This window comes from Temnothorax americanus, unplaced genomic scaffold (genome assembly GCF_048541705.1).
Source record: "Temnothorax americanus isolate GAGA-0224 unplaced genomic scaffold, ASM4854170v1 Scaffold27, whole genome shotgun sequence".
Lineage (NCBI taxonomy): Eukaryota > Metazoa > Arthropoda > Insecta > Hymenoptera > Formicidae > Temnothorax > Temnothorax americanus.
In genome coordinates, this window is record NW_027509411.1 from 841,826 (window position 1) to 867,736 (window position 25,911).

Below are 25,911 nucleotides of genomic sequence, written 5' to 3' on the forward strand. Positions count from 1 at the left end.
CAGTTTATGAAAAAAGAGTCGCTCAACGAAAAGTTAGGGTAAACCAGCCAGTGAATGAACGGGGTCCAGTGAATGAACAAAATCACTTATATTTTAAATATGAAAAAAATTATGGGTCAAAGATAAATGATTTTGTGATGAAAATTAAGAGAAAAATTAACAGGTGGCGTTGAGATCAATGTCACGGTTATAAACAAAGTGTCGACTTAAGGGGATCCTAAAGCCGTCTGTAATACCGGCTTTTTTTTCTTAGCACTAATCTTTTAATTAGCTTTATAGAAATGCAAAATTCTTGTCTAGAATTAAAGTACGCATCAAAATCTAGGTCATGGTGGTCGAATTTATATCGAAAACGAGAAAAAATTAATATTTTTGTTAATTTTTGGTATACGTGACGACAATATTTGCTTTGTGTACAAAAATTCCACAATAAATATCCACAAAATTAGACCGGCATGACCTAGGGACAACAATTGAAAGCCTAGAAAAAAAGATTAGTTTAAATAAACTTTTATATGTGCAAAAGCACATTCAGGTTGACATTGCGTGTAGCGAGAGATGGCGCAGCAATCGAAACAAGGACAGATGCCTCTCGTTAGACAAGGACAGATATAGATATATGACATAAAAAACAGGATTAGCAATGTTGACATTACCGACGTCGAGGAAGTTTAGTCTTCACTTTAGGATCCCTTTAAGGAGAAATATTTTTATGCTTATGACGTGCAAGCTAATAAGAGGTTAATTTTGGAGAGGTTGCGATTTTACGTTTGAATAAGCGTTATAATTGATTTTCGAAGGTAAATATTGCATCATATAAGTAAAGATAGAGTCAATATTTTATTTTGTCAAACATTTTTCTGTAAATTCGTAAAAATACGCTAAATATAACGATGTCTATTCACTGGTGTGATTTTCTAACCTTTTCCCAGTGAATGAACATGTGGGCTCTATTTTGGTAATTAGGTAGTATCTAGATAGTAATGATAGTAATCTAGATAAATTGACTTGACATTTTTAATTTTCGACATTTTTAATTAAGAAAAAAACGTCTCTATAGCTATTATACATATGATTCAATAACTACAGAAGATACTGCTGTAAATATGTTGATCAAATTATTCCAAAAAATAAAAAAAGAGTAACTAGTAAGTCTACGTCAAAGAAAAAGAAATTTATTAATTCTGAGACTGAAAAGAAGTAAAGTTACTTTAATCTCCGATTTGAGATAAAACTTGTCAAGAGTTAAGAAGCCAAAAAAGCTTTATGTTAGGTTAGGTTAGATTAGCTTTATAATACATAGGTTTATATGCTTTATAGTATTATTCCAGTGCAAAAATAACATTCTGTGATTGTTAAAATATAATATTTAACTTTAATTATTAAGATCTATATACATTAGTAGGTATATATCTACATGAAATACATATGTTCCTTCACTGGTAAGCAGCCGTTCATATCCTGGCAATATTGTTCATTCACTGGTATATCGGTCATTTTGTCACTTTTCCATTTATTTTCTAAATGTTTTATTCTGAAAGCACCTTTAATATTTTTTTTTAATAATCAGTATGATATATTGATTCAACTACATCGATGCCGAAAGTGATACGGATAATAATTTTATTTCACGTCTCTAATGAATAGGAGACACCCCTTATTTGTTCATTCACTGGCTGGTTTACCCTATACGTGTAGCGTCAGCCACAGCCATAGATTATGCTTCGCTTGCCCAGCTGATTGCCGCGCTTTCACAAGCCATCGAGATACATTCGTGCCGACAGCACAATTATCTCAAGTTATAATTTATTTCTTTAAAACGGTGTAGTGAAGACAATTGAAATTTGGCAGATATTTTCATCAATTTGTATACTACATGTACAAACAAATTCAAAATGTTGGTAGCGCTCTTTCAACATTTTTTTAGCTGTTTTATCCGTGTAAAATCAGTGAAAATTAAAATCGTTATATCTCAGCAACCGTTTAGTGGATTTGTGTCTACTTTTTTTGTAGCACATCAGGAAGACTAAAAGAACATTCTCACAAGTTTTTATCCACTTGGTAGCGCTTTGAAAATAGGTGCAATACATCCTTAAGCGTGAACGCTCAAGACATCATAATCAAGCGTCGATGCAATTAAATCCGTATTATATTTCCAGGTTAAATTTTTATCGCGCGTATCTCGATTCCCGCGACTCTGCCAGGACCGACGAGTAACAATGTGAAATATCTAGTTTCGTTTTTTGTTGCAGGTGTCGGCGGGCCAGCATATGCAGCTCACGGGCGACCTGAAGCCGGTTGTGTCTGTCGCGGCGCAGCAGGGCATGTACTTCAATCAGCAACAGACGCAGAATCAAGCCGGGCCGTCGGCTAATCAGGCCGACACCTACTGCTCGGTCTCGCAGTCCCAGACTATCAATTTCACTCAGCAGAGTCTGAGGCAGCGAGCGGCGGCCGCGGCCGCCGGTGGAGTGCCGCAGCCGGGCCCTGCCGGCCCGGGGACGCGGGGCCATCCGCAGCAGGTGCCACCGGGTCAGGTCGATCAGCATCAGCACGCGAAGCTTCTCCAGCAGCAGCAGCAGCAATTGATGCGCGCGCAACAGGTAAAGCGACCTGATTTTCTTCGCGCCGACAAAATTTTCCTTGTTTTACACGCGGTTGTTTTACACGGTTGTGTCTCGAGGTTCGCGGAGCTCCCGTTTCCCGACGATGGAAACGGCGGCGCGTTGACGGTGACACGTGTCGACAATGACACGTGTCGCCGTTCGAGCGATTTCGCAATCAACGTAAATGACTTCCGGATTTTTTCATACTTACCCAACATCGCGCGGAAATAGACGCGAAATTATTTTCATGCTACATAGATTACGCGTTCGGTTCTCGTTTGTCCTGAATTGCTTCACGTAGTAACGATCGTACGCGTTTATCTTTATGCGATTATTATCGTCTTCCACAAGGCGCTTTCGCACCTCGGCCGATATCATCGCGTTCGAGAATTGCGATTTCGAGCCGTTACACTGATAAACGACATCGTTTTCCGGAGCGCGAGAGCTTTCGCCGTGACGATAGCCTATGCAGGTAAGTTGATCGCGAGATCGCGGCGCGATGGCACATTATCCGAGACATTAAGCTCGTTTCCGGCAAGAGAGGAAGAGGAAGAGAAAGAGAGAAATAGAAAAAGAGCCCGCGACGTCCGCGTATGCAACAGGTACCGCTACTAGGTCTTTTGCAACTTCTGCCCCGTCGCGTTGAAAGAAGCGACACAAATGGGACAAATAGCGTGAGCGCGGGGGACAACGGGGGCTCTTTCTCCGAGACGGGGAACAATGGGCGAAAAAGTTTTTGCGCCGCGCGCCGCGGAGTTTCCTGCGGGAGCTCCGTGATATCGAGGGAAGCGGGATATCGGCAAATTAGCGTTCTCGGCGATTACCTCACGCAAGATTAAACGTCGTCGATACGTACGCTTTTATTCGCGTTGGCTCATCGCGTTGGCCTTACTTTTCTTGATGACGTTAAGCGTCATTTGATACGCTTATTGCGTACGCAAAGAATATCACACAAACGCAAATCGTTGTAATTTGTCAGTTTCTTCACGTATACATTCTTTCCGATTTTTTTCTCTTTTACTTAAGGATCTTTTAACGAAGAAAAAATTCGGGATTATCTTTGCTTAACGAGGATTTGATAGAGGACGATGTTTTTTCTTAATGACTCTTTAATTCTTTACCGTAAAAGCCTTCAATCAAACTTTTCAATCAAAGTATAAGATATATCCAAGTATATGTTCAAGATTTAGTAGTCATTCTTAACTGTTGGATCATAGAAGGCACCGCGATGTCGTGGGCGGCTTTTCGCTAAGTCGTTTCATTCTTTATTGATATGCGACCCAAGCTTTATTTAATCTGAACGACACTCGAGCCACCGATCACATTGTTAGAAGTTTGGCGGCAGATAGCGGCTTACTCTTCATTTCATCTAAACAACGGTTTGAATAAACAAACGCTTTCCGGAGCCGGTATTCATAGTCAGATCTTATCGTATATAAGATCGTCTTAAGTTTACTTTCAGATACTCCGAAGCCAATGAAACGAGTCGTACAACGTTTGAAGATTAATTTGAGACGATCTTAATTATAAGATCCGACAATGAATATCGCTTTTAAATAACCGAACCACAATAGTGGATATGAAGAACGGCTTGAGTTAATTCTTCTCTAATACAAGTATCGGACAAGTGAAATTGGCCGGGATGATCCGCGTGATAACTGTACACCATCTTAGTTTGAGTTCTTCTATTATAATTCTTAAGTTCTTCTAATAGTTCCAACTCTACATAACTAAACTTTCAAATTGATTTAGATTGGATTAAGTAATTTCTTGTTGTGCGGCCTGATTTATATCTTTTCATTGAAAAACTACGATCGATTGTTGCGCGATTAGACGTGCATCGCATCGCCGGGAAATCGTGTGTGTGAAGCTAGCGTCTCATTTTGCGGAAACTCACAAATTATTGAGAGTTCTGACTTCTTTTTCAATAGTTCTAGAGTTCCTGCTAGTTTAAACAAATAGTTCTGGCTTTTAAAGCCAAAAAACGCGTCAGTACAAACTGAGACGCTATTAGGTTCACGCAGCGTCTCACTTTGTCCTACACAAGTTCCACTACTGTATCTCATCAGATTTTGCGAGATCTATAGTTCTATAACAGTTCTATAAAGAGTTCTGCCATATAAAAGCAAAAAATTAATTATAAGGTACTAAAAAAAATTACAATGTAACGAGTATACCGAGTTGAGACGCCAGTTGAAATCTCGGAGTTCCGGTTTATGTAAAATATTTTTCGAGTAGTTCTGAGCATATAAATTGCTTTTATATGATTTAAAAAATGATTAAATAATGTTTATCGCCAGAACTCTTTAGAAAACGTTAAAACACTTTTAGAACTGTACGAAAATTATAATAAAACTTGCAGAACTGTCGAAATACGGCCAGCGTCTCACCTATTTTCGATAAATTCCTGACTTTCAAGCGTTATTAATTTATTTAAAAATTTTACAACATTGCCAACGGAACTCTTTAGAAATTGCTTTTATATGTTCAGAACTATACGAAAAATATTTTATATAAGCCAGAACTCCAAGATTTCAACTGGCGTCTCAACTCGGTATACTCGTTACATTGTAATTTTTTTTAGTACCTTATAATTAATTGTTTGCTTTTATATGGCAGAACTCTTTATAGAACTGTTATAGAACTATAGATCTCGCAAAATCTGATGAGATATACAGTAGTGGAACTTGTGTAGGACAAAGTGAGACGCTGCGTGAACCTAATAGCGTCTCAGTTTGTACTGATGCGTTTTTTGGCTTTAAAAGCCAGAACTATTTGTTTAAACTAGCAAGAACTCTAGAACTATTAAAAAGGAAGTCAGAACTCTCAATAATTTGTGAGTTTCCGCAAAATGAGACGCTATAGCTTCACACACACCGGGAAATCGATCTAGCAATTGCGAAATTGCGTACACGAAGCTGCTCGTCGAGATCTCGGAGTGTCGCGTAGTCGCTTATCGGCGGATGACTCAGTCCTCAGTCCGCAACAGCCCTATTGTTATCTCGATAATGCTAAGGTACCAAAGACGACGGTCGCTCGTGCTCCAGTTACTAATTGTATGTTTCGCGCAGTTGGTTAGTCATCCCGTTCTACCAGGGATGAGCTGCAGACGATAAAGCGGTGCTGCGGTGCATCATCCAGAACGGCGCGCGCGGCCAGCCCAATAATTTTATCCCGGGCATGGAGTGCTCGGTCAACGTTAATATGCGCGAATCGATTGCTTTCTTTCGAAACACATTTTTACATACATGTATAATGCTCATGCAATTGATTATTAGTAGACAGAACAGTTTCAATGAATTGAGGAGGTATAATTCTTGCGGCTAATTCTTGGATCGCTTCATCTTGAATCACTTCATCTTAATTGAATCACAGTTCCTTATCAATATACTCTTGCATGCTACAATATTTATATATATTGAATTATATTTTATTTATAATTATATTTATTATGTTTTATTGCAGTAATTATTCTATTGTACTAATAATGTCTTTAACATAATGCGGAAAGTGTTATAAATGATAGAGTGATATATCTTTATCGGAATTCACGGTATGTTCTCTTATGGTTTTCCGCACTCACCCGCAATATGTACAAGCGCGAGATCTCGTTTAGCGCTTACTCGTAGCCTCGCGATGATATTGGAATTGACGAGATGATCGGTCCCGTATCCATTCCGATCCATTAGGATAGTTAACGTGCGCGGAACAACAGGAACATCATCGTATAACGTCATCTATGAGTTCTAGGAATTGCCCGGGCTCGTAACAGAAACCCATTCGATCTCTCATGCCATAGCGGTACCATAAATGCAAATCGAAATGATAAATACTTCGGTAACTTTTTGCAAAATTACGAAATCGGCTCGCATGGCACAGATAGAATCGATGACGAAAGGAAAAAACAACGGGAAATACTTTCAATACTCTCAGAAACTTTTTTAAACCCCCCGCGAGTGAAAGAGCAAGTATAACTTTCTTCTCTCCTGTGATTAATGACGCTCGTAATCGGTGACTTATTGCGATCGCGTTGAGCGCATCGCTGCGCGCGCGATTTAGCGGGATCAGCGGTGGTGACGGGGCGGCGATCTTGTTGCGCAAGAGCATCCGGGATTGCGTTTCCCGCTTCCTGGTGTTACGCGGCCGCGAGAGGAAAGTCCGAGGCGAGGGAGAGACGACAATGCAGGCGGTGGCCGATACGCGGGAATCGCCGATGCAGTCGAATCGGAGAGCCCGCCTGTCGCTTTCCACGCCGCGCCGCGCCGTTCGGATACGTTCACCCTTTCGCTCGTCCCCTCTCGCGCCGCTCTCTCCTCCGCTCGCTTCCTCTCGTTCGTCGCGCCGGCCGTCTCTTTCCACTCTCGACCGAGCAACAACCTGCGATTAGGCGAGCAACGCCCTTCTGCTCTCTCGCTCTCTCGAGGCTCCGCGAAAGAACCGAGCTTAAAATCGCGCGTGGCGCGTTGCGATTTTCAGGCGCGCTCTCGCCGATTTTCGCACCGGCGCACGGCGTCGGAGACGACTTTCCTAGTCTCACCGTTCGAAGCGAATCACCAAAAATGGGACACGTGAATGTGTGTTTGCCTTTGGAGATGCGATAAGATGATATTTCTAGCACACGATATTTCTAGAACGTTCTAAAATTTAGTTAAATTAAGATTAGAACGTCTTATTGTCTCTGTCAGGTCGCTTTACATATCATTCTTGTATTTTTTTTTCTGATTTTCGTGCGTCTCTGCTGTTACAGGTGATGCAGCAGCAACAGCATATGGCGGGTGGAATGGGAAGTGTAAGGCCGCCACCGCCCGAATACAAGGCCGCGGCTCAGGCACAGATGATGCACGCCAGTATTGGTATGGGTCAGCAAGCGAGGTTCGCCAATGCCGGACCCATGCGCAGAGTTACGCAACAACCTATGCCGCCGTCGGGTAAGTTCGATGAGAAATAATCTCACCGGCCCCGTTACACGTTTGTTCGTTTCTACCTTACAGTTTAATATCCAGATCTCGACATATAAGAACTGGATAATTTCGCGAAAAAAAAATTAGCAATAATACAGCAATAAGATCCGTTGCTTGGCGATAAGCAGATATTTCGTGTTTACCGTTGTTCAACATCTTGGCGCGGGTTACACGTTGTTGAATATTACCGCGGAAAGAATTCAACCGAGCGTAAACGTGATGCTGACGTTCCGCTGGATTCGCTCCAAGCTAGAGGGAGAAAGGCCGAGGAGGCAGGCAAGGGGTATCGAGGAGACGGAGGGAGTCGAAACTATCCTTATATATCTTGGCCTCTACAAGACTCTCCTATTGATCGGGTCGACGCCGGTTTTCCCGAGATTCTATCCAAACCGAAGGAAATCTGCAGATCCTCGCCGCGCGCGCGCGCGCTCTCTCCTTTAAAATTTTATCGTAACGCGCCGTCACAATTCGCAGTCTCGATTTGGTTGAATTTAATGCATTCGACTCGGCCGCAAAACATTCTTCATTCTCGCAGTTTTCGAGTTTAAGTAACAACAGCTAAGCAACGCTAAGCAACGTCCCGGCATTATGGTACGTGTGGATGTTTTTCGCAGGTCCGATGATGAGGCCGCAAATGGCGCAACAGCAGCAGCAGCAGCAGCAGGCGTTACATGCAGCCGGTGGTAATATGTACATGGGCGGCGGCGGAATGGCCGCCATCGGCGGGATGCATCAGATGCACCAGCGGCTAGGCTACCCGAGAACCAACAATCAACGGCCGCCCAACGTTAGCGTCGGCCCTCCGGACGGCCTTGGGAACAGCATCGCGGGTCGCGGCGCCCAGCAGGAGTGGCGACACGTTTTGATGCAACAGCAGCAAGGCTTTCAGGCGCAAATGCGCTCACAATTCAACCAGCAAGGTCACCAAGGTGAGAAAGAGAAAAAGAAAAAAAAAGAAAGAGTGGTATTTTGAACCACCCTAAGTCTTTTTCAATATAACTTGAAAACTATTAATGATAATTGAACTTTGTTTACGCTGAGTTGTAATGCCAAATGTTTGTTTTACAACGTGTTCTTAATCAATTTCGTTTATTTATAGTGAGTTAAATGTTATAGCAAAATTTTTGAAGGTAGATTTTTGTCGGTTAATTTGAACTTTGTCGAGCAAGGTAAACTACTTCATTTCTTACAAAAAAAAATAATTTTTACCGTGTTTCAAAGTATTAATTATAAGATTAAGGTGTTAATAATAAAATAGTTTATAATAATTATTAAATTATACATTTATTTTATTGCAAACTGTAATTTTTATAACATTGTTATATAAAAATGTATGAAACATGGTTAAAACTTTTTTATTAATGTAATAATATATACTCAAAATAATATAAACCATTTACTCATAAACTTTACTCGTAAAATAAAACGCATTTAAGAAAGAGAATTATCTCGACTTGTCCGACATCACTATTTTTACCTTTTCGTCGTATAAAATAGAAATGTACACCATATGACACTTGCTAAGTATACTACACTAAAGTTCTACTTTAGTTTTGCATGCAACAAAAAGCGATTAAGAAGGTTAACTGCAAAATAAAAGTTTACTAACCTCACGCTGTATGCGATACACCCCAAATTTTCCATTTTAATTTGTTATTTAACGACACGTTGTATGTACCACGCTACCGCTTTGTATGTTAGATTATGGGGCCGGCAACCAGTAATTCCACTGCTAGATTGTGACACTTAATATTTTAAATATCACGGTGGTTTTATTTATAAGAGTATTTCACTTTACCCGAACTTCCTCTATAGAGTCGCCGGATGTGCCATCGTATTGATGGTCGCGAATTAGTGGTTGCCGATGTCAGAACTCATTTCGCGTCAGTTCGCGGGGGGTTCGCTCTTGCGAGCGAAGCCCTCGTTTCCGTCGGAAAACGCGAATGCCCGTGTCGCTTCGTTTTGTTTGGATACGAACGCGCATAAATGCAAATTATATTCATAGAGAGTTAAGCGCGTCCCGGCGAATTTTTACTCGCTATTATTTGTCAAAATTATTTCGCAGAATTGACATGCGGGGATTTTATCGGATCGTACAATTTTTTGCAGGTGCTTTCGGCATGGGTGGCGCGGGTGGCACAATGCAAATGACCGCGGCGCAGATGCAACATCAACAATTAATCCGCTCGCAAAACGGCGGTCTAGCCGGCTCGGGGATGGCCAACAGCACGCAGATGCAGCAGCTGTTGACGCAACAGCATCAACAGCAAACGCTGGCCATGCAACAGAACAACAATCAGATGTCGTTGCAGATGCAAATGTCACAGACAACATCCGTAAATTCGGTCAACGTTACCGGAACCGGTAAGTTATCCATAAGATATCTCAAGGAGACTACATCAGAAACAATAATGTTACGACGTATTGGAGGGTCAATTTTTTTTATTGGTCATACTTACTCTCTGAAAGTCGAAGAGAGGAATATCACACAAAACAAATAAAATGCAAGTGTAACGAAAAGTGAAAATTGAGCCTGTGCACTTCGAGTGATTCACCACTCTAAGAAAGAGTAAAATTGCGCTTTATAAGTTGGAGTGAAATCGCATTCCATTTGAGTAAAAGGACACTATTTTCGAATGCAGTAGATCAGTGTCCATAGAAGTCGAATTATGTCACTCTACAATTTTGAATAGAAAATTTCACTCTGTTAGAGTCATTTATCAGTTGATCTTTAGTGAATCATGATTCACTATAGTTTTAGAGCCGAAGCACATAACATTGCGAAGCGATATACGACAGTCGTAGTCGTGAACGTAAGTAACGCACAAGCTTTGGCGTATTCTGACAATCAGAATACGTCAAAGCTTGTGCGTTACTTACGTTCACGACTACGACTGTCGTATATCGCTACGTAATGTTATGTGCTTGACCCTTAGAGTGAGATCGTATCACTACGTTGGAATAGGTGCTCTAAAAATTTGAGTGAAAAATTCACTCCTACCTTATATGAGTGCCCGTATTTACTCAAATTAGAGTGACAACCCTCTCTTTTAGAGTGGCTATCGCAATCATTCTAATATATTAGAAACCACTCTATGAGATTTAGAGAATATCAATCGGAATCTCCGTGTGAGATTATCTGTCCCGTATTTTGTGCCCTGAGTATTTTGTACCCATAGCGATATTAGGGCACATTTAATTGGATTTGATGAATTGTATGTTTAGGTTCTCCCTTGCATCCACATCAGCAGTACGGCGGAGGCAGTCCGGGAGTGCGCAGTCTACCACCACCGCAGCAGCACACTCAGCCGCCGCCACCAGCCGCAACTACGGATCCGTCCGTGGCCCCTGACTTTACTCTCGAATTCCTGGAGAACCTTCCTCCGGGAGACACGTCGAACTTCAGCGCCCAAGAGCTGCTTAATTCTCTCGACTCCGGTTTTAATCTCGATGCGATGATGTAATGGGACCACGCCTGCTGTGTGGTCGGTTCAGATGTCGGTGTCTGGCGGTATGCCGGTTTTACTAGGAATGGCTGACGAGTGAGACCGACTGTCCCCCTAAAGTATTTACTTGGCGCGACGATATCGACGAATTTCTTTTCGTCTGTCCGCGTATCGACCTGCTTTTCATCGTGATTTCCCTCATTGTATCATTCGAATTGATTTCTTTGTCAGTACCTTTTTGGAAGAGAGCGTTGACCCGAATGTCCTTTTTCGATCTTCGAATCTTATGAGAGTTCTAAACGGAACGATCGATGAAAATAGTAATATAATAAAGAAATTTGCTGACTCTTTTGAACTCGACGCTGAGGAAACGGACGCAGGTTGGTGATATGCAGGTACTTTGTTGTATTTGAGAACAGGCAATTGTGAGAGTGACAGTTACCCACTGGAGCGACAACGTCCCACAGCCGGTCGTAGTGCATTCTCGGTCACCGCTTCCGCGGCCGCCGACTATTCTTCTAAGCAATCACATTTTAGTAAAATTTAATTTTGTAATAATAACCGCCGAAGGGCGAGGGAGTTTAGCCCGTGGTGACGTGGTAGCGTGGGATATCAAGAGGTACGTGGAAATCGTTCTATCTCTCGTTTTCTTGTCGGGCAACAATGCCGCACTTTGAAGGAGGACAAAACATCGCGAGAGACCGCGGTTCCTATTTTATTTTCAAGTTCGCCCACGGCCGGCTAATATCGAGAACGATCGATAAATTTTCGAGTGCTCGCGTCGACGACTTCGACGAAACTGCGATGACTTCGACGGGCATTCCGCAAGACGATTCTCCTCTCTCTTGATTTTTCACGTCGAAATCTGCGCGAGTAGATAGAGATATTGTACGAAGGCCGCGATTAGGGTTTACTCGACTGAACCTATATTCGGCCGACAAAAACTGGTTACCTTGCGCCGGATCGTTGTTGAAAAACCTCCAAGATTTCTGGATCGACGAGCTCGGCCGAGCGTTAATACTTTATAAGGATAATAATGTAACAATGTAACGATTATATATTATATTATTATATCATAATAACGTAATCATATATCGTTATATTATTACATTATTATGAAAATAATAATGTAGTAACCTAACGATTATAGAAGGTAGCGTATTTAATTATGCCATTAACGGCATATTTACAATTAACAGCAAGTCAATTATCAAACATTCAATTCATTTTTATGAGTTTGCGTCGCGCGACGTGAAAAATCGCGTACGCTGATCTGATCGGGTCCGTACATCGGGAGATTCTTACGATAAGAAGGATGAGAAAAAGAACTTCCTCCTAAACTGCATTGTTAGCGCTAATACAAGGATAAAAGGATTCGTAATTGTACATAGATATTAAAAAAACTAGAAGAATTTCGAGGCGTTAAGGTCGCACAGTTTAGCAGATTACATAAGAATAAGGAACCTAAAATATATAGATAAATATTATGATGATAATAGTGATTAACGACGATGGTAATATGCAAGTGGAGACGCGTGCACGAAGAAACTATGCGCGGCTGAGAGGGAGCGTGTGATAAAAGACGTGAAAACGAATGTATCAGCCGACAGAGCACATTTGTCGATCGGTATATATATTTATTAAGTTTCAATACCGAATGTGCTGTGTCGCGCTATGTCGAAGCTGCACACAAAATAATCACGGTGAGGTAGATTCCATTTTCGACGCGGCGAACTACTCGTATTTTCTAAAAGGGGCAATCGTTTCTCGGGAATTTGCGCGGAGTGTATCGTCGAAATATATTCACCATTCTGTCCTTTTTTTTATTTATTTCGTTAAACGGTGACTTCTTATACTTTATTCCGGATTTTTAAGAAATCATGAATAACGAACAAAATCTCAAAGTTTCCGCTTTGTGTTCGTATGTATTCGGAACTGTTAACGATGTATAACAAATCGCAATGTAGTTCGATGCTACAAGGGAGGCAGAGAGAGAGAGAGAGAGAGAGAGAGAGAGAGAGAGAGAGAGAGAGAGAAAAAGGAATCTGTGACTATTCTTCCATAGCGATACATTCCATAGATAACAAAAAGATAGCGATCTGTGGTTCGTCTAATCAAAAGTACTGTTTTTAAAAGGAAAAAAAGAATACACGACAGAAAGGATTATTAATGTTATAATATAAGAGAAGCAGATATTGAATCCCGCGCTTATATGTACATTCGCAGAAGAGCACATCCTCGACCGTTCGCCGAAAGTGTGCACGAAGACTTCCGATCGGATTTTATTGTCGCTTGTCCGCGACTTTTTGCTAGAAATTAGCGAGTCCCGCGCCAAGTGGATTAGAAGATAATAATATTAATAATAATAATCATTTTTTAAATTTCTTTCAATCGGGTGGGGTGACACTATCTTGTAAAATATTGGGGCCACAAAACATAATCTAAAAAAGGGGGGAAAGGAGAAAAAAAAGAAGAAGAAGATTTGAGGTCTGATTCTCACGTCAATACCTTTGTAAAATCTTTGAGAAAAATCGACGAAAATCTATTATATTGGTTTGTCCGTTTTGTACGTTTCACGCGAGCGAGGGGAGGGGACGGAAGAAAAGAGAAGAGCGAGGAGGTAGAATTGCGCATTGTTATAGGAAAGAGCATCAGGGACCAACCGAGAGAGCAAAGTGCGTGATGTCGATTGTCACAGTGGATCGTTGTCTCTCTTTTTTGAACGGATTGCGGAGAAGGAAGCAATGTGCCTAACAAAAATAAAAAAACAATTTGAGCCGTTTGTTACCGACTTTTTAGACAATTAGCCACACGGTGTCAACATTGTACGAGGTTTTGCGCAAAGGGAACCTACGCACGTACGCATAGACAGGACAGGTAATCGCGATGCTGCATCGTTGAAAACATTGATTTTTTCACACTGTCGATAATCGATCGTGAAAGGAGCGAATCGAGGCGAAGGTTGCGACGTGTTAATTTCTCGAGGGTGACCTTGGTTGGGACGCATATATATATCGTATTATTTATAAATATTTATAAAAGAAACATTATATAACACGGGCATTTCGTATATAGGATAAATTCCATGTTGAATTGTTATTAATAAAAAGCGTTGAGTTCCTACAAAGATATATATATCTCTTCACCGAAACTTTTCGAACTTTTCCAAAATCTCCGTCTCGTCAGTGACGTCACGTTGCCGTCAGTAACGACGCGTTATCGGAAACTCCATGATTAGCCGAACAAGATAAATTCGATCCGTTTCGCCACGCGGAAAATCCCAGAGACGATAAACCATCGGCGGCTTATCGCGTATCGATCCGTCCGAAAATTAATGCGCGTTATCCGGCACGTTATCCCGCCGCCAATAACGCGAGTGTTTCGCGATCGGCGTGCAACGCGATACTTTCTACTATGCATCCCTGCTTTATCTCTTTCCCAATATATCTCGTTACTATACCCCCTTTCCCCCTCTCCGCAAGAATTGGAATCGGGATTTTCGTTTGCCAGCCGCATACGTCTTTCCTTTTGCGGCTTACAAAAAAAAACGATCCCAAATTTTGTTTCATTTTCTTTCATTTTCCTACGGCACTGTTTCGTTCCATACGAAAAATCGTCGGGCGAAACAGGGGGTTGATAACTCTTAACGACAGTTTCATTATCGTTTATTTGCGTTGCGCAGATATTATAATATATACGGTAGAAAAAGACTGCGCAACGACAATATAACGATAACAAAACTATCGTTGAGAGTCACGCAGTAGGCTCACGGGGGTTTAGGTCAAATTCGCGCGTCTCCATCTGCGATACGGTTTTACACTAGGTCGAATGGCAGCCTAATGTTGCTGCTCGTGGGTGGGCCTCGCGACAGGAGGATCAATATCATCGAGAGGGAGAGAAAACGAGCAGGCTGAGAATGGGAGCAAGGGGGTAGGTAGGTAGGAGCCGCCGGCGCCGCCGCCGCTGCGTTGAGGGATAAGGATTACAAGGGCGGCGGCGACGGCGATGGCGGGGAAAGGGATAGCTTGGCGAGAATCGCGTACCCCGAAAATGTCAATTCGCCGTTCCGGCTCCTCGCGGAATTGCGATCGTGATAAAGTAATTGCTCCACGTGCTCGGCCCTGTTCAATTTCGTGCATCCCGGAACTTGCGCGTTTTGTCATCGCCATCGTCGTCATCGTCGTCCTCTCCGAGACGAGTTTCGATCATTCTCACCCGTTCACACCTGGTTGATCCCGTCCTGTTTAATTGCGTCAATATCGTCCCGGATTCCCGATTTACACATCAACGACGAAGCGCGCGGAAGCGTCGACCTCGACGAAGCGTGTCCGAAAATGGTTCCCCGGAAGTCGCGTTAGCGCTTATAGTCGTTCAGGTACTTATGGCTCGTCACTCGTTTCGTTCGTTCGAATCTGCTGCAGGCGTCTCGCACGAGCTACGTTTTTATCGATCCAAAGCGGTGCACGAGCAGAACAACGATCCACTGGCCGACGACGCCGCATTCGCACATTTCCTCGCGACAATGCTCCGACATGATGACGACGGGCTCGAGCCACTCGCGAAAGTCCTCTATTGTCAAACGCGATATCAATTACCGCGTTGACCTTTCGCGACGCAACGGCGCGGGGCGCACGAATGAGGGATAATATGCTCGCGGTGTCGTGGAGAACCTTCGATCTCGATAATAAGCGTTTAAACAAACGCGTCTTTTAGACATCGTATCATAAGACGTCTTAAAGATGTCTTAAACATACCTTTAAGACGTCTTATGTCCCGATTTTGGACATGCGTGCTGTCTAGGTTAATACGGGCGGGTTGTTCGGCATTTGCCTTCTCTTCGTCGGGAATCCTTTTCTTCCCTCGCAGTCTTCAATTCTTTTTTTATCGCGAGAAACGACGAAGGAGAGAGAAGTTCATCCTGAAACGAGAGAAGACTGTCGTAAGACGGTCTACTGAAAATTTAGATATCAATTAACCACCGCGAGGGACATTTAGTGGGATCAGTATTTCTACGCGAAATGGTTTTGATATACATATATATATAAAACAAAAAGAGAGGAGGAGGAGGAGGAGAGAAGTGAGTTTAGGCGATTATCGATGAAGAGGCCACGCGCGACGATGACGCGCGGCGCATCGGTTTCTTTTCCTTCGTCGCTGTAAATACGTAGACACGGGAAAGGAGAGAAGTAGATAGAAAACGTATAATAACGGAAAGCGGACGCGAAACGGACCGGCCGCGGCCGGGCGGTTTCCGTTTTGGCGTCACATTGCGATGATCGACGATCGCGCGGACTAATCTCGGATGCATTCGGAGGCGAGAGAGCGGGATCGCTTTCGAAGGGCAAGACGGATCGCGATGCACCGACCCCCTCCCCCCCCCCCGAGAATCAGGGCGCGCGGCATTTCGCGGTAGGATACGACGGTTCTCCGAATTGTTACACAGAAAAAAAAAGAATGTTCTTGATTTATCTTTAGTTTCAACGTGGAAATCTTGAAATGAGATTGTATTGCGTCAAACTTGCTTGAAGAAAACTTGCTTGAATGAAGTCATTATATATAGTGCAACTCCAAGAAAAAAATGTTGAAATAAAAAGTTGAAATTTTTATAAGAATGATTCTTGTAAGAAGATATAGATTGTTTCATATGTAAGCAACATCACTATTATAATCTTTTCATAAGAATTTCAACTTTTTGTTTCAACATTTTTTTCTTGGGGTTGCACTATATATAACTATATATCTAATGACTTCATTCAAGCAAGTTTTCTTCAAGCAAATTTAACGCAATATAATCTCATTTCAAGATTTTCACGTTGAAACTAAAGATATTTTCAAATCATCCTTTTTCTCTGTTTATAAAATTGCCTGTTCCACATGTAAGATCCACGGCGTATGTGTGTAATACCTCAGGAAGCTGCGAAAGACGGCGCCGATTTCGCGCCGCACTTTCGTGGAAAGCGCGACCGGAAGCTCCTCTCCTTTCGCTGGATCGCTTCCGCGGCGCGGGAGCGATGCCCCACCGCTAGTCGCGCGCGACGATTTGTGATAACATATATTATTATTAACGCTCGATGAATAAAATAAAGCACACACACACGCACACATACACCTAGAAGTTTAGAAGAACAGCGAGACGTCGGTCGATTTTAATACTTTCCCGATCTAACGGATGGCTATTTACTCGATTCCCATGTCCACCAAGGTTGAATAGATAGAAAAATAGATCCTTTTGTAATTTCCTTGGGAAAGTGTTAACGAAGGATTAAACGAAGAATTCCGCGATTGCCACGCGTTCGCGATCGAGAGGTGCATCGTCGATCATCGAACCAGATCCGCATGCAACGCGCGCGATTAAGCGAGGCAGCAATAAAGAGAGAGCGGAAGAAAGAAAGAACGAATGAGATAGAAAGAGTGTGTGCGAGCGAGCGAGCGAGAGAAAGAGAGAGAGAAAGCGAGTTTGTAAATAATAGTGTTACATTATTATTTATGTTGCTGAGTAATAGTAAATTATCTTAACGATACGTAATTTAAAGAAAAAAAGAAAAGAAACAGAGTGAGGATCATACACGCACGGGATATGTACATAAGTTATAGATATATCTCTCCTGGTAAGGGATACTTTACGGATAGTTATTTTTATTACTATTATTATTATTAAGTAATATAATTATATGATTATCATTATATATTATTAATTATTACTATTATTATTATTATTAATATAATTATCATTGTTATCCTTCGATCAATGATCTCAAAAGAAAACAGTAATTGCGTTCGTACGAGAATGCGGCTAAAACTTCGTCAAGAAATTTTGAAATTCATTATTCGACCAAATACGCACGAAATGGATCCTTTGTTAATGACGAAACAAGTTTTTACAAAGTTTCAAACCGAGTTTTATTTCTGGCCTACGTACTCTTTAAACATGTTTATGATAAAGTCGAGATACCTGCTCCCGGGGAGTCCTTATTTCTTTATCTGATTATTAAACTTACGCTTCTTGTGCAGCGCATTCCAAAAAAAATTGATGAAACACAGTAATTTTCTTTCATTGCATAAGAAACATAATGTGAGAATTGATTCATTTTTGATCGCTGTAATTTTTAATTTCAATTGTTTTTAGAAATCTGTTTTCTAAGACTGCACAGAGAGAATTTTCTTTTAACCCTGAAAATTATGATAGTCGTGGGACAACGTGTATTACGAAGAATTTTATGCGAGCTATTCTGATTAATATCTACTATAATAAAAATATTAATATCTATTATACAATAAAATATAAAATATGTTTGATTAATTTTAGTAAAACATATACTACAATTTCAATAATTTTTCAAAAATTACCAATCTGCTTGGTAACTTGTATTACGTTGTTTGTAAAATGTCCCGTATATTTCAAAAATTCCTATCGTTATTGATAATATTTGATTGGTTGCCAAGTCGTCCCAAGTTTGTAATGAATTTAACGGTAAAATATAGCAAAAAATTCTCTCCGTGTGCGTTTTGATATTCACTATGCCGGTACTGAAAATCTATAGTAATATGTGACATAAACTATAGATTTTCAGTACTGGCAGTGAATATCGAAACGCAGTCTAAATAATGTCGTTAATTTGCGAGCGCCGTGGGCCTATTCTGTAACTCTTAACAACAGTTTCGTTGTCGTTATATTTGCGTTGCGCAGATATTATATATAGTAAAAAAAACTGCGTAACGACAATATAACGATAACGAAACTGTCGTTAAGAGTTACATAATAGGCCTACAGGAATGATGTTTTGCTTAATATTTGTAACTTATTTCTATTATAAATATTAAACTGAAATTATTTGTATTTGCCTGTAGCTAAATTTGAATTGTTTTTAAAAATATTTATGGAATGTATTGTAAGACTCTCACAGTTCAGTATTTTTGTTTCAATTCGACATCAGTTAATTAAACTGCAAATTACAAACGACATATCGAATCGTTTCGTTTCTAGTAACAGCGATGCAACGTTAGACAATTATTCATGAACATGTTTTATCGAATGAGTCAAGACATTTTTTCATGTCTTTGTATATTTTTATGCAATGTTGTAGAATGATATTGTTTCAAATATATTATACAGATAATAATAAACAAATTTATATGCAATTCTGTAGTATTATTCCTTCTTCCGGTGTATACATAAATCGATTATCGATTATAAAGAAGACGTGTAGTTGCATACTGGAAATTGCATAATTTTTTTGCAAAGCAACGATATGTTTTCTTTACAATTGATTCATCATATTATTCTGTATATAAAGGATTAAGGTACAGTTATCAAAAAACGAATAGTTAACACGAGATGTTTTATATTTTATTTAAAGTAATTTAAATCGACCTGACTGGCAATATGGTTTGTCAACTTGGTTTGTCGGATTCACACAGCACTTTTTTCAGATCGATATCGAGACATCATTAATTTTGACCATGGTTTTGGTCCGTTGATGTAATTTCTAAATTAAAAACTATTTAATTTAGAAATTACATCAACGGACCAAAACCATGGTCAAAATTAATGATGTCTCGATATCGATCTGAAAAAAGTGCTGTGTGAATCCGACAAACCAAGTTGGCTCACAGTTTTTCAATGTTTATATCGGAAAGACGTTATATATATTGCCAGTCATCAGGTCGATTTAAATTACTTTAATTGTTATTCTATATACTAACGAAAGAAATTTATTATTCTGTTTTATATTTCATGTCAAAATGTCAAAATAAAATATGAAATATCTCGTAAACCATTTAATTTTTTTATAACTTTATTTTAATACTTTTACATGTAAAATAATTTAAAAAATCATATTTATATGTATTTTTTTACATAATCATATGTAAAAATAATCATCAATTTTATTTTAAAATAGTGATGACCTTTATGTGATATAAAAAAATCGATTTTTTTCGAAAATTGATTTTACCATTATTTGTCCCCCTTGATCCTACAACTTTTGTCTGAAACATTTTTCCGTATTATCTATATTTTTCGAGATATTTGCTTGGGACATTTAAAATAAGACATTCTGTATAGGGGAACGGGTGGTATCCCCCGGACAGTGGGTAGCCTTGGACATTATTGAAATTCAAGTATACCGCGTATTTATGGCCATAGATACTTGAATTTTAATAATGTCTGGGGTTACCCACTGTTCGGGGCTACTCCCCGTTCTTCTATATATATACAATTTTCGACAAATAAATATTATTACTAAAATATTATACATGAACATATCTTCTTCTATGATATAACGAATAAGAGAGGGGAGGAGAGAGAGAGAGAGAGAGAGAGAGAGAGAGAGAGAGAGAGGGAAGTAAGCATTTCAAAAATATAGAAATTTATATTGTGTGTATATATTTATTTTATGCTTAACATATTTCATAAAACTATATTAAATTTGACCATTTCTGACAGATCAACTTTACACGTCCCACTCCGTTACTAACATTATTTTTTATCAGTTACTACTTAAAAAGTTTATATCATTATCGCGTGTTTAACATGTTGATTTAGTTGATTGTCGCATCAGTCACTGGTGACGTATACGTGACTATGTATAATATATAACCGATAAAAAGACAATATGATGAGATCTAACTAAATATTATTATAATATTATAATCCAAATTGAGCCTTGAATTTTCATTTATTATATTTTTAATATATATATATATATATATATATATATATATATATATACTAGCTGGTTACCCGGGCTTCGCCCCGAAGGACATGTGTAATAAGACACGCAAATAGTCTCTTTTTCTCCCCCTCCCTACCCTCCCTCCATTTCCCCATCCCTTTCCCTCTTCCCCCCTCTCTCTCTCTCTCTCTCTAAAATGCTATAAATTGAAAAATATTACTTTCTTATCTACTTCTGATACCGGTTTCCAAAAAGATCGGTAACAAAAAATTATATATTTTATTATAGCACTCCCCAAGAAGTTCAACACTTACTTTATGTACAATTCTTTGAGATTTAGTCATTCGGAACCTGTTTTCAAAAAGATCAGTAACAAAAAATAGTAACATTTTATAACACTTCCCGAAAAATTATACTCCTACTTCATATATAATTCTTTGAGATTCAATCAATTATTTCCCAAAAAATTAGCAAAATTAAAAAAACCGGTTTCCAGAAAATCGGTAACAAAAAACTATACACTCTACACTCCCCGGAAAATTCTACCTTTATTTCATATACTTTTAATAAAAATTCGGTCAAATGGTTTTTAATTAAAAAAGTTTCAGTACCGGCTTCCAAAGAGATCGGTAACAAAAAATTATACACTTTATGGCACTCCCCAGAAAATTCAACCCCTGTTTTATATACAATTCTTTGAAATTCCGTCAATTATTTCCCAAAAAATTGATGAAATTAAAAAAACCGGTTTCCAGAAAATCGGTAATGAAAAACCATACACTCTATAGCTCTCCCCGGGAAATTCTACCCCTATTTCATGTACTCTTGGTAAAAATTCGGTCTACTAACGAATGAGTAGTTTGCGGACAGACGGACGGACAGACAAACAGTCGAGTTTTATATAATAGTATGATATATATATATATATATATATATATATATATATATATATGTATTGTCACGACTTTTTCACTCCCGGACCGCTCCGGGACGTGTGCCGGATCAAAAGGAGTAAGGAGAGCGGGATGACAGGCCTCTCCGACGATTCCCTCGCACCTCCGACACTTCGCGAAACGAATTTACCGTTGGGCGCCAGACGCGTCAACGCGCGTCCATGGTATAAATACAAGGGTATGCTCATCCCGTGGACACCCACTGCGCAGTCAAAGTGTGACGTCACACTCGGCTAGAATCTGATTGGACCCATTGGACCACAATTAAATATGGCCCTGGTGCTTCGACACACTAGGTATTAAAACATGCGAGCTACCAATTGTCAATGATCTAGATTGGTTACAATTTATTTCCCGAGAGAAATGCATGTACCCATCGTCTGATCTTTTAAAAGCTGCACATATTATGAACACAGAATTCTCCAAGTATCACGGTTCAAAGCTTAGTAAAGACAAATTCATCTTCAAGAAACTTACGGATAAAATAGAAATTGCATTAAAACCTATCGAACTGCCAAGAGAGGTCTTGCTATGTCTTGTTAGGACAAGAACCTACATTAGGGTACGCGAAATTAATCGAACCATTGCTGTACAAAATAGATTTAAGAATAAGAAAAAGAAGTTAACCAAATTTACGAATAATAAATCTTTTTCATAGCATCTTTATATATGTTGTTATTATTATTGTTGTCATTTAATCCCTATAAAGTGATATGAGGAGGAAAGCTGTCAAACAAAGTAAAAAAAATATTAACATTTTTATATATTTGTTTTGTAAACTTTTCTATATTTATTAAGTTTATAATGTTTATTTATATTATATTTTATTACAGAGTATTTATTAATTCATAAACTATTACTTTACAACAGATTTTTTCCCTGCAAACTTGAAATTAAAATAATATATCTGACGAGAATGCCGCTAACATAAGCTGTTTGGAAACAGCAGTTTTAAATTTACCGCTTATCTGTGACGTCACACTTCGACAATTCTGATTGGTCGCGTGCGCAAGAGCATACCCTTGTATTTATACCATGGTATATATATAAAATAAATATTGAGTCAACGGAAAAGTAGGTTCTCTATGCTTGGCAGAAAGTGCCGCTAGGGAATTTTTAAGTCGATTCTTATGAATCAAGCTTGAATTTGATGTCTATGTATCCCAGGTTGCCGATGACAAGGTCCAAATAGTGCGCTTTATAGTTTTCGGTGTCCAGGTGTAATAATACGTTGAATTCGATGTCTACGTGTCCCAGGTTGCCGATGACGAGGTCCACATAGTGCGCTCCGTAGTTTTTGGTGTCTACGTGTATTAATATCTTGAATTCGATGTCCACGTGTCCCAGGTTGCCGATGACGGGATCCAGATAATGCGCTTCATAGATTTCGGTGTCCAGGTGTAATAATACGTTGAATTCGATGTCCACGTGTCCCAGGTTGCCGATGACGAGGTCCACACAGTGCGCTTCGTAGTTTTCGGTGTCCAGGTGTAATAATATGTTGAATGCGATGTCTACGTGTCCCAGGTTGCCGATGACGAGGTCCACATAGTGCGCTCCGTAGTTTTCGGTGTCTACGTGTATTAATACCTTGAATTCGATGTCCACGTGTCCCAGGTTGCCGATGACGAGGTCCACACAGTGCGCTTCGTAGTTTTTGGTGTCCAGGTGTAATAATACGTTGAATGCGATGTCTACGTGTCCCAGGTTGCCGATGACGAGGTCCACACAGTGCGCTCCGTAGTTTTCGGTGTCTACGTGTATTAATACCTTGAATTCGATGTCCACGTGTCCCAGGTTGCCGATGACAAGATCCAGATAGTGCGCTTCATAGTTTTCGGTGTCCAGGTGTAATCGTACGTTGAATTCGATGTCTAGGTGTCCCAGGTTGCCGATGACAAGGTCCACATAGTGCGCTCCGTAGTTTTCGGTGTCCACGTGTCCCAGGTTGCCGATGACAAGGTCCAGATATCGCGCTCCGTATTTTTCGGTGTCTAGGTGTAATAATACCTCGAATTTGATGTTCACGTGTCCCAGGTTGCCGATGACGAGATCCAGATAGTGCGCTTCATAGTTTTCGGTGTCCAGGTGTAATTGTACGTTGAATTCGATGTCTAGGTGTCCCAGGTTGCCGATGACAAGATCCACATAGTGCGCTCCGTAGTTTTCGGTGTCTACGTGTATTAATATTTTGAATTCGATGTCCACGTATCCCAGGTTGCCGATGACGGGATCCAGATAGTGCGCTTCATAGTTTCCGGTGTCCAGGTGTAATCGTACGTTGAATTTGATGTCTACGTGTCCCAGGTTGCCGATGACGAGGTCCACATAGTGCGCTTCGTAGTTTTCGGTGTCCAGGTGTAATAATATGTTGAATTCAATGTTTAGGTGTCCCAGGTTGCCGATGACAAGGTCCACATATTGCGCTCCGTAGTTTTCGGTGTTTACGTGTATTAATACCTTGAAATTGATGTCTAGGTGTCCCAGGTTGCTGATGACGAGGTCCACATAATGCGCTTCATAGTTTTTGGTGTCTAGGTGTATTAATAACTTTAAATCTGAATGGGTGCGTTCAGCCGATACTCCGCTAGCCTAGCAATCGTGAGCAGTTGCTCGTTTTTGCTCGTTTCTTCTCTTTTTAATCCAGTAAGTCAAAAAAGAGGAAACGAGCGAAAACGAGCGACTGCTCACGATTGCTAGGCTAGCAAAGTATCGGCTGAACGCACCCAATGTAGGACACGTAGATATCGAATTCGAGGTATTAATACATGTAGACACCGAAAACTACGAAGCGCACTATGTGGACCTCGTCATCGGCAACTTGGAACACGTGGCCATCAAATTCAAGGTCAAGAGACACGGTAGTGTCTCGCGCCAAGTACACGCGAAGCGAGACCGACCGTGACTCTTTTACGCGACGCGACGGGTTGCGAGTACCCGAGATGTTGAGATCTCGATAACGAGTGAACGGATCAAGTTCTAAGTAGGCTTGATCGATAGCTTGGAGTCCAATTAGGGGGGCGGGGGTTTCTCTCATAATATTCCGCTACGTGCCCTACGAGCGGAGATATTGCGACGCAAAGTCCAAATGCGAAAATTTATTTTTAAGATACGTCGTCTCCGTCAACCGCTTTTCTTTATAACATACATGTAACAAACAGAGAACGTCACTTTCACTTTTTCGACACTGGCGGCTAGCGGCGTTAGTGTCGCAGTGCAGTGCAGTGCAGACAGTGCGTTCGTTTAGAGCGCTATCCTGTCAGTCAGTTCATCATCTGATCAGTTAACCCATGATGTAAAAAGAAAGGTGTTTCATTGCGCATAATGGCGGCCAAATACGGAGCAGCCAATCAAATTCACTCCCCAAATGTAGCGCGAAATTCTAATGCAGTATTGGAAAAAATGTAAAGAAAAGTTGTAAATGTAAAAAAAATACAAACAAAATTAAAAATTTTTAAAGTAATAAAAGACTACGTAAATAAAAATACGTGATATAATTTGAAATGATAAAATCATTAACCTAGATTGATTAGGCCGGTTCTACAATCAGTCGTATGTCTAGTCGGATGTCGGAACGCAGCCGACGAAATAAGAATTTCTTTTTCGAAAACAAATTTTCTTCATTGAACCATTAGTTACGTTATAAAATGCTGTTATTGATACAATGGCCGTTGCAATGCCTTATTAATATATATATATAAACCTATGATAATATTAAATATAAGATCGGACTATGTAGACCGCTCTAAGTTTTAGAAGCCGTGCTATTCATAAAAAATAAGTATGTAAAAGTAAGTATATAGATGTTAGTATATAATATAATAATAACAAATAAATAAATGCATTTATATTTTATAACGTTATTTTATTTTTATCAACATTTTCTTTATTAGACAGTTTATATATTTTTTTTGATTTTTTCTTACGTATGTTATTTTCTACTATCTCTTTGTTAAGTTTTCTCAGTCTTATATAAGTTCTCGTGCGAACTAAACACGCAATAACTTCCTTAGGAAAAATATTATTTGTTTTTATTGATACAATGTCAGTTAATTTTTCAAAGATCTTATTTTCAGTGCTAAAAGAATCACCATGGAATTTTACAAATTCTGTATCCATGACTTCAGCTGCTTTTAAGAAGTCTGCGGATGGATACATGCAGTTTCCTCTCGATATTGTACAAAGCCAATCATTAGGTGGATTGGGTAAAGACTTTGTTGAAATTCCTAAGTTACTATAGCGATTTCGGAATCTATGAGCTACATAACCGG

The 25,911-nt window shown here is 39.9% G+C and overlaps 1 protein-coding gene across 1 annotated transcript in view; it reads left to right on the top strand.

The window, feature by feature from the left end:
- Positions 1-19,152, top strand: part of Mam (neurogenic protein mastermind) — a 91,927-nt gene extending 72,775 nt beyond the window's left edge. The window contains exons 3-7 of the mRNA XM_077409799.1: positions 2,253-2,603; positions 7,354-7,534; positions 8,182-8,496; positions 9,677-9,931; positions 10,793-19,152. Coding sequence (XP_077265925.1) covers positions 2,253-2,603; positions 7,354-7,534; positions 8,182-8,496; positions 9,677-9,931; positions 10,793-11,031 — 1,341 coding nt within the window. The 3' untranslated portion in view covers positions 11,032-19,152. The remainder of the gene's footprint in view (positions 1-2,252; positions 2,604-7,353; positions 7,535-8,181; positions 8,497-9,676; positions 9,932-10,792) is intronic.
- Positions 19,153-25,911: the final 6,759 nt, after the last annotated feature.